Below are 19569 nucleotides of genomic sequence, written 5' to 3' on the forward strand. Positions count from 1 at the left end.
AAGTGACTGAACAAATGATACTCTCATTAATGCTCTGCCTTTCCCTGCTGTGCAAGCCAAATCCTTGAGCACTAAAAGCACCTCAGCATCAGCTGGGTTCACAGGCATCCACAATGATTTTTCAAGTTCCTTGACTTTTATAGAGTGGGTGGGGGAAGGGGTTTGGTGTGCTTTAATCCATTCTACCGTATGAACTCAGAAATGGTTTGACTCACTGGCACTGTAAATTAAGCTGGCTGTGGTTATTCAACTCCTGATTATGCTAAAAGTTACTGGCAATAATTCAATGATTGCATTTTTCCCCCCCCCCCTTAACATGTGAATTCATTTTCTCTGGAGTTAAGTAGCAAATGCAACGAAACCGGGCAGGGTAGCCAACACGTTCTGATCCGGAAGCCTAACGGTGTGGATGAACACGCTACCAGCTCCTGCACTTTGTAGCTGACATTTACTGCACTCACTTCCCAGGCCTGCAGACTGGAAGAACACTTTAATAACCACAGTCCTCTGCACTCCTCTAGGTTTTTCCCAACCTAAGAAGACTAAGCACTTTTAGACAGAGGTGAATTCATCTTTGCAAGTCCTTAGTCAAATATTATCTCACCCATTTTAGAAACTGGAAAACTCAAGCCAAGAATTATTTAGGGCAGGAGCATCTTACTCTAAAAATAGTCCAATCTATGCAATGGAAGCTACTATTAAATACATATAAATATAGAAGAAGCTGTTTTATTAGTGCATTCATAAAAATATAAGCAATAAGGGAACAGATTCCATTTGCTTGGCTTCGCTCCCGAGGCTGTAACCACTGTAACGCCTTGTCTTCTAAATCCTGATATCAAACAGATAGAAAGATGTACATAGACTTGAATTATCTCTGAATTAAGTTAGATGATGTACAGTTCAGAGTGTCATAAATAATTTGCTTCTCTATAGTGTGACAGTATTCTCCAAGTCTAACAGTGCCTCTCCTATTCACGTGCATTAATAAATCTGTCTTTGTCAATTTATTCCAGTACAAATTATTTTCCAGGATCAGTAAGCATGGCAGAGTCCAGCTCCATGCTGCATACTCAGAACCTTAACAAAGACCTTCTTTTAAAAGCCTCAGCTAAAATTTACTTGGGATCCTCTCAAACTTAAGGGCACAGGCCAGTTATTCTGATTTTACTGTGACTGAATTACCGTAACTATAAGGACATGTCATGCTCACAAAAGACACGATTCAGACAGCATGACTGCCCTAAACTGATAACTTTAGCATAATATATTTGACAGTGAAAGAGCAATAAGAGCATTTGGGGAACAAAAGAAAAATACAATAAATCTGATGACTAAGTGTTCCAGTCCCTGATGTAAAAGCAAAGTAGATCCCTGTCGTATTTAACTTGATTCCTCTGAATTAAACACTTCCATTAAAAGTTTCCCACAGTAGCTTTAATATTTAATTATGTATTCCACCAAAGGAAAGATCAAAATCTTTGCAAAGGGTTTTTTGTGCATGTAAAATATTTATCAGCATATCTCTTTGGACAAGTATTTTTATCCCTCAGGCTGGAAAAGAGCTTCCATGTACAAATCAGTTTCAAAACATTTTCTTTTACAGCTAGAAAGTTTTCTATACTTCAGCACCTCATGCAGTGACTTTGTTATTTCACTTGTTAATGAATGATAATTAAATCTCTTTTGGCTGAAAAGGTTGGAGGGCTCCCGCTGTATTACAAAAACAATTTCTGAAAGTTATGAAAATGCCCAAGTGCCTAGAAAATAAAGAGTAAAGTTTGTTATGCTTTGAGTCCAGGTTTCAGTCAGGAGGAAGGATTTATACGGGAGAACAGCATGTTCCAGACAGTGTGTATAGTCTCCCTGGTTGAACAGACATAATTATGTCACTTTGTGTCTATCAGAGTAAACAGAATCACATTCTTAATAATGTACGTTGTGGCCAAAAACTTCCTTGATCTTACTAACAACTGTAGCAAATACTGAATAAACCAAATTACATGCTACCTGCACAAAGGGTTGTTACATGTGCTCATCTAAGTAACGAGTTGTCAGTTTTGGATTTGCTCAGTAGGCTTGGAACACCTAGTTATTAATTTTTCTTCTTTTCTGTTTTCTCATGCCTTTTAGAGGCTTTGAGTCAGAGGATAAATGGAGCAAGTGTTTGCAACAGAGGTAGATAAAGAGTAAATAACTACATATTAATGCATTTTGTGGCGTCACAGTGGTACATAAAGAGATACAGCATTGAAGAAGATATGTCAGCATGGGTTCCACCATACAGTAGCTCAACCAGTGCAGATTTCTGCTGGCATCACAAGGGCAGAATTTGGTCCACACTCAGCAGACCAAAATTACATTAATTCTACTATTAAATGCCTTTTTCTGAAGGCAATACAGTGATTTCAGAGGGAAAGATGATCCTGGATTACTTTTTAAATTATAATTTCTCAAACATCACAATACAAATAGAGTTTAGCAAGGAACTGGGAGAGGGAATGCAATGAGGTGAGTCCGTTCTTAGGCTGTAACACTGGGAAGGGGTCTGCTGAGGGCAAAGCCCCCTCCAGTGAAGCGAGGAACATCAGGTCTGTGCCGTGAAAACTCAGACTCCGTGTCAGTCAAGGATCGTTCCTTCTCCCTTGAAATAGAAACAAAGAAAAGGAAAAAATTCTTTTCATTCCAACTGTTTAGAAATTAAGGAAATCTGTGTCCTCCAAAGTTTCTTTGATGCAACCATGTATCTAAAGATCGTTAAAAATTTGTTGATTAAAGCCTGTTAAGCTAAACCACCAATACTAGGTGTCTGTTTGGATCTAATTACAAGACTGCTGATATTTTTTGTAATTATTAAAAATCAGAAACAAATGAGCTCTCTTACTGCTAGCCCCCAAAATGGTTAGAGCACCTCATTAGAACAAGTTTGTGCATGAGCTCCATGACTTCAGATTTTTAATCATCATCCCATTCTGGCAAGTATACGTTTGTTTTCAAACAAACTGCTACATTCATCAAAGGCGCAATGGGGAGATATTTTTCCTTTGTTGAATTTTAATGAATAAATACTGTTATCTGTCTTCACATTTTAACAAAGTTTTAGTGATAATTATCCTGCCTGCTACATTTGCAGAAAACAAACATAGTGCTGTGTGTGCACTGATAGCCCCAGGAACCTGCTCTGTCTGAGGACCCGAGAGAGCTTGAATTTGGTGGCCTTAAAAGAACAGAACAAGGGGTCACGGTTTCCTCTCTAATGAGGCTGGTGAGGTAAGTACAGCAGAACAAATACCAAGGACAGTATTTCAAACTTGCTGTGATATACCTGGAGGTTTCAGAGCTAGGTCTTGAGATATTTATAATTAACCAAATGGGGCTTTATGAAGTACTAGTTTATAACAGTAGTGGTCTCAATGCTCTACAAAGGAGGTCAGTACCATTGCTTTTATTTCACAGGCACTGAGACTGAAACACAAACATGAGTGCAACTAGGCTTTGGCAAAATTTAGTCTTGATTGATTAGCACCCCCAGCCCCCATAGGGGAATAGGAAAGACTTCCTAGAATTAGTGTTTTTCAGTTTCTCCCTCAATAATACTATCTAGGTGAGAGAGAAGGAAGCTCATAGGATGACTAGCTATGCAAGATGGCTCAGATGAACTGAAACCTAAAAATCATTTGTAAATGTTTTAGATGATACCAATGTAGCACTAATAGAAGTGCCAGCTAACACAACTAAGAACTAGCATGCTACATTTAGATGGCTCATCCCATTCCACTGTTAGACTTCCAACTCTGGGGAGAGAAAGGAGTCCAGAGTTCATGCTCATTCTGGCTCCGGGCTCCCATGCAGACAGCTCAAAGAGGTGCTCATGGGTACGGAAAGTTCTGTGCAGCAGAACTGTGACACATTATGCAGAATTAATGTGCAAGCAGCCAGGTGCAAAACCTCTCGGTTACTACTGACATTATGCAGTACAGTTATTTACATGCATTGGGCTGAAACATCAGGTCTCTGGTGCGGATTTAAGCTAGCTTCACATTTTCTTACAAATCCTTACCAGGATCAAACTGACATGCAGGTGCTAGAGGCAACTAGGAAGAATAATGAAACAGAAAGGGAGCAAGAAGCAGGAGGAGAAAAGGGGGAGAGTGAGGAAAAGAGTGCCAAAGCATCTGGGAAAGCTGACATTCAGAATCAGAAAGTAGAAAAAGAGGATTCCAAAATCACAAGCAAAATTTCAAACACTGGATTTTCAGCTTGAACTCAAAACAAAGCTAAATTCCTGTTGTCACTTATTATATTCCTTCAGCATCCCATGGAAAACTGCATTAGTTCAGTATCAAGACTTTAAATAACAAACCAGAACTGTCTTGTCTGAATCAATAAAAGCTTTAGATGATACCTTTGTGTGGAGTTATCTGAGAGTATAAATTCTCTTTCATACCAGTGTAGTCAATAATGCTGCTAATGCTGTTGTCCTTACAGGATCCTCTTTTTATCAACAAAACCAGCCACATTTGTTTCAGACACGGTGTTAACATTAGCCAGCATGATAGAGACCAAATCAGTGGTTACCTGTCATTCGGGATTTAGAACAACCTGAGATTAGAAGAATCAAACAGCCCTGGCTCTCTGGCTAGTGTCTACATGCCAGATTTTGCCTTTACAGCACAGCCTGAGACTGGGAACGATGCAGAACAGCTGCACGTCAGGGGGTGAAAGACTCCTTGGGGAAGGGTCTGGCTGCAGAACTGAATCTCTATTGCAGAAAGCAAATGAAATGCCATGCATAGGGAGCAGTCTGGGGAAAGATGACTGCGTAAGACAGTTGTTTCTGTTCCACTGCTGCTGGGCAACACAAATAGGAGTCTAGAGATTACAGAAGTTGCAGTTATCTGGGACTGATGTGCCAAGTTATGCCTTGAGAGTTACTAGCCTTTAAAGCAGGATGTGGCCTAACAGGTCTGTCTGGAGAACTTCACAGTGAGGAACAACTCAGAGCACAAGTCCAGCACCTTGGCTGCCATACACGGCACAGAAGCGTGAGCCAGGGCCGAGGGTACAGTGCTGGTAGCTTCTGAGCCAGCAGTGGATGTAAGGAGATGCTACGGTCCTGAAGAAGCACATCAACAGTATGTGGATATATTTCCAAAAAACAGGTGTCACAAAGACATCACGTTTATAGAACTGCAATCATGCCTGTTTACAGGCAGAACAACCTGTCACACTGGACTAAAGGCAGAGATACCTACCCTGAGCCTATAAACAGTGCAATGAGTCTGGCACTAACTGACACACACCAGGAAATTCCACTGACTGTGGATAATTAACAGACCCAAGTTCAACCACCATCATCTCACACAATATTTTGAGTTTCTTTTTTAAAGCACCTATGTTCCCAAAAAGGTGTTTTATTCAATAGCTATGACAGAAATTAATTTAGGTAAGATACAACAACAAAACATTAGTGAATTTCTTCTCATCAGATGAACAGAAAGAAACACGAAGCCAGGATTCAAAGGCAAACATCACAACTATTGTGAAGAGGATACTTAGCTGCTGGAAATGGATTACCAGACATTATGGTAGCCTCATGTATTGATCCTATAGCTCCAGGAAGGCCATTAGTACTGCACTGCACTGTTGCTAATTCTAAACATTAAGGTAACCTTATGTAATTTGCAGATGAACAAAGGTCACTGTTTATTACTGACTATTTTGCTAATTCAGTCATCAAAACTACTAGCTAAAATATGATTAAGAAAGAAAGGGATACAAGCAAAATTGAATTACATTCAGCAACACACAGAGCTGTAGTTCTTGGTGCATATGAGGAAGGGACCAGCTGAGGGAGCGAAGGAGTGGAAAGGCAAAAGGCATACACAGAAAAAATGGGTAACTGTATCAGCTGACTGCAGAAATCTGAGAAACTTCTCTTTAAAAGTCAAATAACTCAATTTTTAGAGGTGACTAGTAATTTTGGTGGCCCGGACTGGAAATTCATTATCAGAATAGTCTTATCTCTCAGCCTCTTCAAATTATGTCACTTTAACAGATCACAAGTTGAATAACTAAGATCCTAGTCATTTTTTTTTAATTGAGAGAAAGAGTTGAATGCTCAGTTGTGGACTGAGAGTGACAGAGAGGTGCCATCAAACTTCCAGTAGTTAAAGGAAAGACAAGAAATTCCTACAGGAAAGTTCTTATGCTCTCCCTTTGAATGAGTAGGAAGTCCAACAAAGCCAGACTACAGGCAGTGCCCACTTTCCTCCATTTGAGGAAGAAATGATATCCAGCTTCAGAAGGGGATACTCATCAGTCCCAGCAATGACATTCTTCTTATATCTGGATTATGTAGTTGCCACCTGAAGGAAGGTTATCCCTCTATATAAGGCATTTCATTTTAACAAGGTATTTCATATTAACACTAACTTGCATAATGCACTGAGATCCTTATAATGTTTGAGGATTTCTCATTAGATGTGAGAGAATAGACACTATTCTTTGTCCTCTGGGCACTATATCATTGGCATGAAAAATTTAACTGGACTGTACAACATGTGAGACACAGCAACATTGCTGCTGTGTGTTTTTGTCCTGACCATGGATAAAGGTAAATCTAAACAAGACTGAAGTAATATGAAGGGAAACATTCAGGAAAACTAGACAATAAAATTGTATCAGTCAAATTTGGCCAATTCTGATCAAAAGGATAACAGAAAACCAGGCTTATGCAGAAAGATGGATAAACAAAAATCGTTATAACTCCACACCTGGCCTGTTGTTCTTTGCGTTTCTGAGCCAGATATTTCTTTTTCACATTCAAAAGCTCGTTGGCAAGTCTTTCAATTTCATATTTGTACTCTTGGCTCTGTGATTCATACATATTCAGTTCTGAAGACAAAACCTAACAAACGAAAGGCAAAAGCAGAAATAGAACATGTTAGTTTCACATACAGGTAAGTTTTACAAGCACTTTTTCCTTTCTCATTTGACCCTATAAGGCATCATCATTTCCTAGTACATCTCATCATTATCTCATCATGATGTTTCATTTGACCACCTCTGCCCCTCTAAGGACAGTTTAAAAAACTAAGGCTATGCCATCCAACTACAATAAAACATGTAAAATACACTCTAAGCATCACTGGAATAGTATTATTAATACATATATTAGCTCTTAATATTCTTGGACACAAATCTAGATGAAAACTCAAAATTATGGGTTTAAAAAATAATAAGGTAGGAACTTTAAAAAGGTATGGGTGTTCATTTTTAACAAGTAATGTTTTCCTAGCATTTCAACATCTTGATTTTGCATAGCTGATGTAAATAATTTACAAGAGCAAAAGCACAGTCATGGCAGATTTGGACAGTTTGAAGAAAATTGTAGTATTCTATACTGTAGAAAGTTCTCCAGTATAACAAGACAGAATTGAAAGTTATGATGTATAATGTGAACTGGACATTTCAAAATGCCTTAAATACTTGCAATGATGGAATTAAAGTTGTGCTTTCTATCTTTTACCAGCTAGGGAAAAGGCTGCCAGTGTCTAGACTTTCAATAAATAGAGCAACTATTACTGAGAAATCTTTCCACCATCTGCCTTTCTGATCATAATCAGTTTCTAACTGATGGTCAATTTTAAAAGAATATAAAAAATCATCACATTCTACAGCATTAATGTACAGTTTTTGTACCACCTTTCTGAACCATCTTACATACTTGTTTCACGCAGACATTGTGAGACCTGCCTGCATGAAAGCAAACTGGAACTTTACTAAGGGGTTTTATTCACAGGCAATTTTATCTGAAGTAATTAAATCCACACAGGCAAATCTGAATACAATGCTGCTTCATGTGAATCAATAAACTTTAAAGAGAATAGGAGCATGCACAGTGTGCTCTCCTGCTTTAAGAAGGAAAATAACTTAACCTGGCACCAGAGAATGACATGCACACTAGTACGCTACAGCATACTTTGCCTCAAATACACAGAAGCAATTTACTGCATTAAGGAGAAATGGGAACCGTACGGAAAACTTCAAATCATATTCAGTTTAGCTAAATTTTGGCTTCTATTTTACATTTTGTACATTGCTTTTCTCTTCCACAGAAAGCTAAGAAGATTTGCATAACAGGCTCTTTGTTTTCTAAGGGCCCATCTGCTCCTGCATTTTTTTCCTCATGGTTAGCATAGACGTGATTACGATGCAGTGAACAGGAGATGATGACTTCAACAGAGAAAGGAGCTGTAAACGCAGACAAACTCCTGGGGAGAGTGATCTTTCATGCAGACAAGAACAAGAAAAGATCAACTCCTTCTATCACAGAATCACTTTTTTATATCATGCCTTCGAAGTTTTTCACAAGGCTCCTTCAGAACCAGGAAATCCTCCCTCTGGTGATAAGGGGTTAGGACAGGTTACTCCCGTTACCCCTGTAAAAGGCTGCAAGTCTTTGCATACATGTGTACACAATACATGTGTATGTGTTGCACGAGAAACAACAAAAATCTAAGATCAGTTTCTCAATATATTTCCACTAGCCTCTTAAAAGAAAATGAAATGCTTTTGATTTGCTTAATATAAGATCTTAATAATTTAAGAAAAGGAAAGGAGAATAAGTGCAACAGAAAATAGGCTGTGTCCCAAAATACGCATGCACAAAGTGCATTCACAGCAATATAGTGCACATTAATATTCTAGTAAGACGTTTTTTCTCTTTTTTAATGAAACAAACAAACACTATGTGACAAAAAGCTATTCCACCACCATTGGTTCCCCCTGGGCGAGGATGCAATATTAACCTTATTTTCCTGATTTAATATGCTAAGGCACGTGCATTGATCACTGGAAGTCTTCTTAAAGCCTAGTTCTCCAGGATCACCAAGAGTGTAATTCTGCAAGCCCAGCAGCCTCTTGGCCGGAGACAGAGGGCATCTCTTACTTTCAGCTGTTTTGTCTTCTCTCGGAGGGTGTGCCGATAGAGCTGCAACTGCTCCGCTGCTTCAGGCCCAGGCTGTCGTGCCAAGACATGCTTCAATTCCACATATAGCTTTTCCTTTTCCTAAGAAAAAGAAGGAAGGAAAAGCACAAATAATGCTCTTACTTGAAACTACTATAGCAGCAGCACAACCTGTGATGAAATCAACCTCACTGAAAAATGCAACTAAATCAGGACGATATTTGCAGAAACAAATCTGCCTGTGTGTCAGTCTTCCCTTGCTAGCCATAAGGTATTTAAAGTTGTTGTGATAGCAGTAGGAGAGCTCATTAAGAGAAACATCCAGCTAGTTTGAACAACGTATGAAATCCTCTTAAACTCTGTCTTTAGTGAGCACACTTTGTCACAGAGAACATAACACATTTACTGGAAAAGTATCCAGGGTGGGAAATTAATTACTAGTAACTGTGTTTATTGTAATCTTTTTCCTCATGAGCCACACTTCCTTATATCCAGGATCACAGCTCCATCCAACCAAGGTGACCAGATTGTAGAAATCTCAGCAAGAACTATACAAAAGAATCACTCCTTCTTCCAAACAGAATTCAGCGAAGCACATAAATATACACACATACATACACACGTGTATCTAAATGTACATATACACATACATACATACACACATATGTATAAACCCTTAACTTTAACTGAAGGAGCCCTGAGACAGGGAAAGGAAGGACAAATAATAACAGCTGGGACTAGCACCACTACCAGTAAATAATTTCTCTTTGTCGTGTGTCTGCTCTTCCTTCACATTAGGACACAATACTTGTGGGAATTGGGTATAACCATTCCCAAATGGAAAACACTCTGTGGAGCAACTTGCAGATTTCTGTATTGAAAGATTGCTTTCAACTTTGTTTTGAAGATGTCCTTTTTTTTTTTTTTTTTTTTTTTTTGTCTGGGGAATAAAGCACTGAACAAAGCCATTCTCACAGCTTTGCACATTTCAATATTTTTATCATCTACCCTGCCAGACTAAGACTGTTATTATTTAACATTATTTAGTAAGATCCTAATCTTACTAAAGATTAGTGACAGCTGGAAGTGAAAAGCAGTTGACTAGAAATTACACCTGAAGACAAAATACTTAAGTTCTTTTTTGAACGGAAGAGGACAAAAATAGCAAGAGGTAGGATATGTGGTTACTTACACCAGCTTGAACAAAATATTTTTGCTGACCTTCTTGGAAGCTCTGGCTGCAAAGCTTAGCACAGAATTCCCTTGTTGCTGTGGGAAAAGGAGCCCTCACAATGGCCATACAATGCTGCATTTGACTTTGCTCAGTGGTTGAGCTAGCATTTTCAAAAATGACTGGTTATTTTAAACATGTAAAATCCTGGGTGTCTAATCTGTAGTAGCATAAAGAGTCGAGAGTTTTAGCATCTTAGCACCTTCTGAAAATCACACACTGAACAGTCACAAATTGGGGACCCAAAAAAGGAAGAACTTCCAATTACGAATCACTTTTGCAAACATTGCCCTCAAATTCTGAATAGTACAGGGGGTTAACCACTTATAAATGCAGTGCATTTCTTCACAGTTCATCTTCAGAGTAATGAAGAGACCTCCTGAGACTCAGGCTGGAGTTTGCATTGTCTGAGAATTCATTCTCAGTAGAGAGCTGTTACATCTCCACTAAGTGGCTTCTACTACTACCTTTTATTCCTGTGGGTGGAAGGTTTTGATGCAAGTTAAAAGTAACATCATATGAAAAGTCTGCCTTGTCAAAATGTGTCCGGTCAGTATTAACAGTCTACCCCCGAACGTACAGCAGATTTGTATTTTGGAAGAGTGCACTGGTAATTTGGATAAATATGGAGCAGTTGACAGACTGAAGGGCTTATGTGCAATTGCTTTCCAATTTATTTCTCTCCTAACCCTCTACAAGGGCCAACCAAGCTCTTCAAACACTGTGCAATGGTGTGTATAATAACCCCATTTAGAGACAAAGCATGCAATTCTATTACAAGGAGTATCTATCTTACGCAACAGAGACTCGTTAGCTGTCCAACATCTATTGTCTCCATAATCCAGCAGAGGCAGAACCAGCTGTCTTATAATGTGTATGCTGTCCGTCCTTGCTAAGCACTGTCCATCTCTTTTAAATCTAGTCAATTTATATGTCACTGGGTTAGAAGCACCATATGTTAACAGAATATCAAAAGAAAATCCTGGATATTTAATTCTGTCCTCATCAGCAGAAGTTTGTATTCACAGGTTGGCATTTTCTATCATCTTTGACATTTCACCCCATGATGCAAAAAGTCTGATTTGCGGATCACATATTATGGTGTTTACCTTTTAAATTAATTTTAAAACAGCATCTACAAGAGCAAATCTAAGGTGCACATGATACTATCAGAAAAAAAAGGCATTGCTTAAACCAGGTACTTTAATCTCCACATATATAAAATCATAAAATCAGGAATGTCTGCCAAGAAAAAAAGACAGTAAAAAATAAAGGAGAAAATATTTTGGCTTCTGCAACCCTTCAGCTACACTGGAACAGCAGACAAGCTGTGCAATGTGTATTACATGCAGATATCTCATAAATATCCAGCTATCACCTAGAACTTGGGATAAGTGGAAGGACCTGCATTGCTTTCAATTGTAATGTGTAGACGAATTAATACTCTTAGAAGATGGATCTATCTTGCTTTCTGGAAAACAGATAAAATGCAAGTGTATTCCTTAAAATGTCTGAGAGAATCAAGTAGAGATGGTTGGAAAGAATATATCCTGGTGTTGACAAGAAAGTCATAAACTAGTAATGAAGATCAATAGTGTAGCAGTAATTAAAAAACAGGAGGGTAAGCTTACCTGTTTGGTGTCTATTGGAAATCAGTGAACACTGTTTTTGTCCAAAGTAGAAGCTGGTAGACTCCATTCGTTTGTATTGGTGGCTATGCAAATAATTTTTAAGTAAACGCTACATGAAATCCTACACCCATTGTGTGGGAGTAAGTCAAACCACTATAGCATGTGTAAAAGAGGTTTCCTTCATGTGTTCCAAATTGCCTCCCCTCACAAACACCCTCACCCTTGTGCAACACTGCAGTCACAGCATAGATATTACCAGAATTACAGGTTCTTGAGGTGAAAAGAACCTCAAGTCGCAAACACGCTAAGATGCATTACCCTTCTTCATGTCGACCTGAAAGAAGACTCATTAGATCTCTCTGTAACACCAGATTCAACAATTTTAAGCTTTTATTGGTAAGAGAGATGGGCATTTTTTCAGATTAAGTCTGGGCTAATACCAAAACTTTTTATGTGATCCTTCCTATGGTAAAATTCCCATTGAACTCAGCAAGTGTATCACTGAAGGACTAAGCTCATAATTTCAACAAACTAGATTGGTTTATTACACAAAGTAAGCCAAGCTTATGGTGGAGAGATGAGGGTACATTCATTTTGTGTATGCAGTGCACACTGGGAGGCTCAGATTGAGGGTTATGGTCAAATCTCAAGCATTCCAAAGAGAAATTCAGTGCCTCTGTGAATACCTGTTGTATATGTTGTGTAAATAAAACTCCACATTATTTTTAGAATAGCCCTGCCTGTCTTAGATTTGTTCTCCAGAGGAGCTCTGAGGAGCCCACAGATCTGCCTTTAGGCTAGGCCATGACAGTATGTTTCTGCATCTCTAAGTCTCTCTCCCACTAATTCTGTAGGGTTTTTTTTTTTTTTTTTTTTTTTTTTTGTTGTTGTTTTTCCCTAAATTTAACTAGCTGCTCAGTCAGAATCCTGAGTTCTCCTGGTCTGCTTGCTACGCAGCAAATTGAGAAAAATCATTTTCTTCTGTAGAGGACTGGCTGGTGTTTGGCATACTTCAAAGCATTGATTCTTCAGGACTCCACTGTCACAAGTTTGCTCAGTTTGCAACAACAAGAATCACTTTTGCAAACACAGCCCTACTTCAAAAAAAGTTATTGCTGCTGACCAGCACAGCCCAGTTTGCTCATCCTTCCCTGTCGCACAGACCCAAAGTAACACCAAGCTATTTAACTGCTTTCATAAGGAGGGAGAGGCAGTTCGCAATACTGGGAATAGCCCAATGCATCAGGTATTAAGACTTTAAAAAAGCGACTCCATTTCATGTCATCTTCTTCCTTTCCAAGACACTAGGAAAATCATGAGATGACCCTACTTGTTAGCAATGCCCAAGGTATCACTCTAAGCCAGAGACGATGGATGACTATACACTTAATGAAGATGTGTTTACAGCAGAAATAGGCCATGAAGCCCCAGCTTTTTCATTTTTACCAGCTTGTCCTCCTGAGTAGATAATTCAACAGATTTACCTGGCATAGCTGCACACCAACAGCCTTCTAAGCCAGATCTGCAAAATCCTATTATACACCCAAGGCTCACTCTCATGCAAATCAAAAAACAAAAACCAAAAACCACACATACAAAATCCAAACCTTTCCAGCTTTCAGTTAGAGTAAATTTTCTTTGTGTTAGCTCCTATCTCCAGTAACTGAAGGTGTGCTGCCTTCAGCTAAAGAAAAAGCATGATTAAGTTGTAGAGCAAAAGTGTATAACGCTGTGTATGGTGGCAACCCCCAAAACATTTATTCTAGCTAGAAGTCCTTATTTTAATTAGTAAGGGGTAGAAAGCAACACAGTAACTCTATAAGTACACTACAGTTCTTTACAGCTTTGCTGAGGAAAACAAGTCAGTCAACATGCCACGGGGGATTTCTTGTTTATTGGCATTATAACCAAAATGTCAGAGATATGCTGAACTCCAGAGCCATTTTGTTTATGATGCCATGAAGCAGCAGAGCATCCTTGAGGGGTTGTGATCCCTGTTCTGAAGTGTTAAACAGGAGGCTGCAATCTGGCTTAAATCCATATACAAATATATACATATATATACTTAATCATAGTCATTTTACCTTCATAAGCAGCATGCTTTTTTGTGTGTATGTGTATATCTAATACAGTAGCTGTTGGCTCAGGACATTTATGATTAAGAATTTTATGAGGCATAGAAAAAATTAGCATACACTAACCTTCACAAATTTTGTAACAATAGAAGAAAGTCGCCTCCAGTATTTTGAGAAATGTGCAATATGAACTTTCTCAATAAACACTTTTCTAAAACTCTTCCTGTTTCTTATCTATTTCCTATCTGTCAGTAAACACCTTTGCAAGTAGCAGTTCCCTAAGACAACCTATATTTTTATCATCATCTAGACACTCCTTTAACTGTCCAGTGTGAGGCTCTTACTGGGTAAATTAACTAAGGTTTGAAATGGGACGCTGAAGTCCTTTCTCACTGTGGCGATACTAATACTGCATGAGACTCTTGGGGTTTTCTTGTTAAAATGCTGCCACCAACTTGAAAGAAAGGTTGGGACAATTTCCCTTTCTTTGGCAAAATTCACACCACTCTAGATAGAGCTAAATGAAACTTCTGTGAGATAACTTAACCCTCCAGTTGATAATAATGCTTCTCAAGAGCAAATTTGTTTCCTTTGGCATAGAGCAGAGTGCACAAAATTGACTGGCATTTTCAAAACAACTTAATGAGGGAGAAAAAAAATACCTTGGAGCTTCTTTTAAGGTCTCCACCCTTGACTCTTATTTGCAACAATGAGTTGAATGCTGCATTATCACCATCTTCCAGGAACAACAAAATACAAACATTTCCAGCTAAAGTGCAATTGCAACTTAGGTACTAAGGCATCTTTCTTAGGAAGTGCGTGGGAAAACAGTTTCATTTCCAAAGGAAGATCAAATAAGCTATTTCTCCTCCTCTCCTTTCAAGACCTCTGAACTCCGACACACAAGGATAGCAAGCTATTAGAAGGAAAAAATGTCATGGATGCCTCTTGCTAAAATAACAGCAGCAATTCCCACTTTACTGTGGATATACACAAGAGCTTATATAGCTGTTAATCAGAGTAACTCTTTTAATCTCAGTGTTTATCTTTTACATTGCAGAAGATGACAAATTAATTATCCCCTGTTCTTCCATAAGTGTTGACAAGACACACACATATATACACACAAAAAACACAACTGATGCAGTGAGGTATTCCCTGAAGTTGAGAATTACTACTGGCAAGGCATGGATTCATGTAAATATTCCAGTTACTTCCACACCTGCAGCTTGACAGTACAGACTGAAGAGAACTCCAAACAACCCTCTGTTTCATCTTCTAATGGAAACTCATTTTAAAGTGTCCTGGGTGAGAATCAGAAGTTGACACAAATCTTATCAACAAGGAATCTAAGTCTTCTGAGTGAGTCAAGAAGGCAAACAGTGGGAAATCCTGGGCTGATAACTATTATATATAAAGTTTCAAGGCAAAGTCCCCTCTTCAAAAGCACACCATTTGACTTGAAAACCTGTATATTATATCCTCAGTGAAACAATACGTCTTTTAACTATCTAATAGCAATTTAAACTTTAAAAATACTAGATGTATCAAATGAGAAGTACTAAGGCTCCCCTGTTAATGATAATTTGGTCCTGTAGGTGGAGGCTTGGGACAGGGACTCCCAGAAGACCTGGCTTCTGCTCTCAGTTCTGTCTCTCCTCTGACAGATGACCTCGAAGGGTGCCCAGAGAAACTGCACAGCAGCTTCTATCTCTTGGCACTCTAGAATTGCTACCTTTGAACAGCCATCTCAAAGTCAAGCCACCATTTAAACCTATAAATGCCTGTCTAACAAGGCGGCAAAGCCTACCCACATCTTTCCGACAGGATAGCAGAGTTTCCCTGCATATGCCAAGCACTGCAGGGACGAGAGTGGTCTCCTGTTACACTCTGGAACTTATTAAGAGGAAACAGTGCATCTAAGAAACACACAGGGCAATTCTGAAACCATGAATGTTTTATGATACAGCCTCCCTCTGACTGTCATTAGAGCTAACCTCTGGTATGCTTCTCAGAGGTCTTTGTCAGCTCCCACTGCCTGTCTCTTGAAATTCAAGACTAAAGAAAGGGGAGAAGGAGGGAATCCTGATATTCATATGAAGACAATTCTCTGTGCCATCTCCCATTTAAAATCGCAGCTATACATACTAAGCCAGGCCAAGGAAGGCTCAAGCTCCTCTGCCCTGTGCTTGGAGCTGCAGGATGGGGAGTGACTGGCTGAGTTGATGCTCCCAGCCTGGCAGAGAGTCACCCTCCACCCTCGATGCCTTGTGTTCGGCTGTTTCAGAGTGAAGGATGGAGGAACAGGGTTCTTTCCATGCCCACCTGGGTCATCATCTGTCCAAGCTATACGTTTTTTTCAACTGTGACACCGTCTATCTCAAAACAGCCTAAGCATTGCTGCATCTCTCTGTATGTGTTTTCCCAACAACAGCACCATTCACATTCTTTTGAGTATGAAAATAAGTGTCATGAAATAAATAAATAAAACCTAGCTTGTCCCTGTGAAATGTCTTTTTCTGTAAATAACGTACAAAATAATAAACAATCACTGAATGGCATGCTGTAGATTGTCTATATCCTGCTGCTGAGGGAGGAGCAGAATACATTTGCCTCAATGTAAGAATGCCTGCCAAAGGGCACGCCTGAATAATAAAGATCTGCAGCCAGTTCTGAGCCACATAGTACAACATGGGTTTGTGAACGTATTGCTACACTGCTGCTGCACTCCTCCAGTATTTTAACTTCTCCAACAGCTTCTAGAGGGCTAACAGTCAATATTGGATTGCTAACAGCGCTGCAAACTTTGTGCATAGCAATGTATTCAGTCAGCACAACAAGTCATTTAGCTTCCCTTAACAAGATAACTGGTTGATTAATATACTTTACCCTGGGGTGCACAGTAGATTTATTTCCTTCCTAGATACATGCTGAATACAGCAACGAGGAGTAAACAAGTTTGTTTTCAGTGTATTTGTTATTTACTGGAACAACTCCTGAATTTTTTACTCAAGCTTTATTCTAGCAAACTATCTTTAAAGCTAATGACAATTCCGCCTGAGTAATAATTTTAGGAATTGGTCATTTTACAAAATATTTTGAGTTTAATGACACCGTATGTCCATGCTCAGGATTTCTGTGTTCAAATCAGATGCAAGAAATTTGAAGAAAATACTTTGGTGATCACTGTTAATTTTTGCTTCTCTGATGCAGAATGCAGATAACAGTGATACCTGGATACTTATACAGCCTCCTACTTTCCATATCAGAATGCTGTTCAATCTTTAACATACTTACACTGTAATACTGCTTTCAGACAGGGCAGTGATCCCCTTCTCATTCTTCAAAAAGTGTTGAACACAAACAGTTACTACATGAATTGCCAAAGTTCACTAAAACTGGAAGATACACAGAAATGAAATTCAGTCTCCCAAGCTCCCAAGATCACCATGTCAAGTAAGTCAGCAGCTCTGGACTTTGCCTTTTAGAAACAGTAGGGCTAGACTACAGCAGTAGGTTAGAAACAACTGTACTGTATCTAAAACCAACAATCTCTCCTATTCATGCTAAAACTCATGCATGGAGAAGAGGTGTATTAAAATGTAGGAAACAGATCTATACTTGACATTCGTGTCTCCAGGATGGGTTTTGTGTAATTAAATCAATCTTGCATAATGTGGAGGGATGGCATCTGATGACCCATACAGTTCTCTTTCAAGTTCCAACTCAACTAAATACACCAATTCTCTTAGAAACTTTAAAATCAGATCATCTATTCATGTACTTTTCCCACCAATAATCCTACAGAGATTTTACTCTCACTGCAACTTCCTCATCTTTGTAAATGGCATCCAAAATATTTCTGGGTAAAACATCATCAGAGCACCTAAAAATGATACACATCCCCAGAGTTTTTTATTTTGATCCATTTTCTTCCAATTTCTTAAATAAATTTGCATCTTGCTGGTGTCCAAACCCATTTATCATGGGAAATCTCTTTTGTTTATGGGAGCAATGCAACTGCACAAAGATTCTTCCACTGAGAAAATTCTCCATCAAAAATGTTTTGTTTGAGTGCTAAGTAATCTACTTTGCCTTCCATTTCCATTGCCAGATGTATTTGCACTACTATTTTTATTGGAAAACAATTTTCTTATTGTAAAGAGCAGCTGATTATCTTCAGCTGATGCCATTAAACTTATCATCACCTTTCCTGCCCAGTTTTTGAAAGAGCTATTTAAATAGACCATAAACAAAAAAAGAGGGGAGGGGGGAAGGCTATTTTCATCAGAAGACTTTATTCTTTTCCATTTGGGATGCAACATACGTGGGAGGAGGGAAAGAATGTAAATGTCAGTATGTTTTTAAGAGTAGTTTATCATGCTGTAAGTTTCTACAGCATAGAACATTTTCTAATTCTAGATGGACTGAGATTAGAAGGGCTAAAATAAACTAATGAGCAAAGAAGTATTTTCAAAATATGCAGAAATAGAAACTAACTCCGTTCTGTGGAGAGGTAGCACAAGAACTGAGTAATCTTCAAAACACTATTTAATTTCTAAAGTTTACACAAAGCTTTCAGGTGGATAACATAGACCCTAAATAGATCTTCACATATGTGACCCTAACCCTTCTTGATCATGAAATGAGATTACTTATTACAACATGACAGGATTGCATGGAAACCTGGACAAATTGTACAGTGAATTAATACAATGATCCTAAAATTTGCTGTATGTGAATGGTTTCACCCTGCTCACAGAAGCCTACTAGATACATAATCAGTATCTAGGGCAAATGAGAAAAGACAAAAAAGATTGCAAAAAGAGTATCAATGTCAAAACAAAAGGGACCAGACAAATACTAACGGTACTGAGAAGGCAAAGATTCACAAAAAAAGACTCTAATCCTTCAAGGTAACACCAATACTAGAATATATAATATTACCACGTACAGGCAAAGTTAAAATCCTCAAACAAAGCCCTAGTTCAGCAATGAATGTTCCAAGCACAAGCAAAAGGTAAAAAAAGGACGTCACAAGAAGGAAATAACCTTAAAAAGTACTCCTGAAGGATGACTCAGTGCATGAAGTACCTCCATACGCCACTTCATACTGCATTGGAGACTCCAGTTCACATCAGATCCAAGGCAAATTAATTTGACGGCACTAGCTCAGTACATCGAAATATCTTAATGGCAATTAGATATTTGCTGTTGGTCACCAGTTAGAACTGGGCTACAGCCAGAGTTCATGGGACCACATTATTCTTTCATTTGAAGGAGGAACACTGATTCTTCTCAGAGTCCAATGCTGAATCAAGGTAATTCTTACAGTGTGCCTTTGATACACTACTGCATATCTCTGTCTGCCATTGGGGAAGTAAATTTCTGCTTTAGGATTCATATCCAGCTGAAAACCAAAAAGTAAGTGTTGGGCCTGAGTCCCCACTGTACTCCTCAATTCTGTATTTTTTCCACCAGCTGTGAACTGGAGTCATAAACTCAAAAATTATGCTCCATCAGGTGCTGTTTGTTCTCTCTCTCTCCTCCTCCCTAAGATGCATAACACCACTTTGTGTTTTTTATAAGGAGAGGAAGGCATTTTTCTGCTTTTTTTATGTCAGGAATCATTTGATCAATGGTTAAAAGTTTTGCCAGCTT

At 38.7% G+C, this 19569-nt stretch overlaps 1 protein-coding gene across 1 annotated transcript in view; it reads right to left on the reverse strand.

Annotated features, from left to right (window-relative positions):
* Positions 1-2184: 2184 nt before the first annotated feature.
* The window catches only part of CFAP58 (cilia and flagella associated protein 58), a 59587-nt gene continuing 42202 nt past the window's right edge, over positions 2185-19569 (reverse strand). Inside the window, exons 16-18 of the mRNA XM_062580261.1 lie at positions 8954-9073; positions 6777-6910; positions 2185-2644 (exon numbers count right to left, since the gene is read on the reverse strand). Coding sequence (XP_062436245.1) covers positions 2524-2644; positions 6777-6910; positions 8954-9073 — 375 coding nt within the window. The 3' untranslated portion in view covers positions 2185-2523. The remainder of the gene's footprint in view (positions 2645-6776; positions 6911-8953; positions 9074-19569) is intronic.

This window comes from Rhea pennata, chromosome 7 (genome assembly GCF_028389875.1).
Source record: "Rhea pennata isolate bPtePen1 chromosome 7, bPtePen1.pri, whole genome shotgun sequence".
NCBI classification, from domain to species: Eukaryota; Metazoa; Chordata; class Aves; order Rheiformes; family Rheidae; genus Rhea; species Rhea pennata.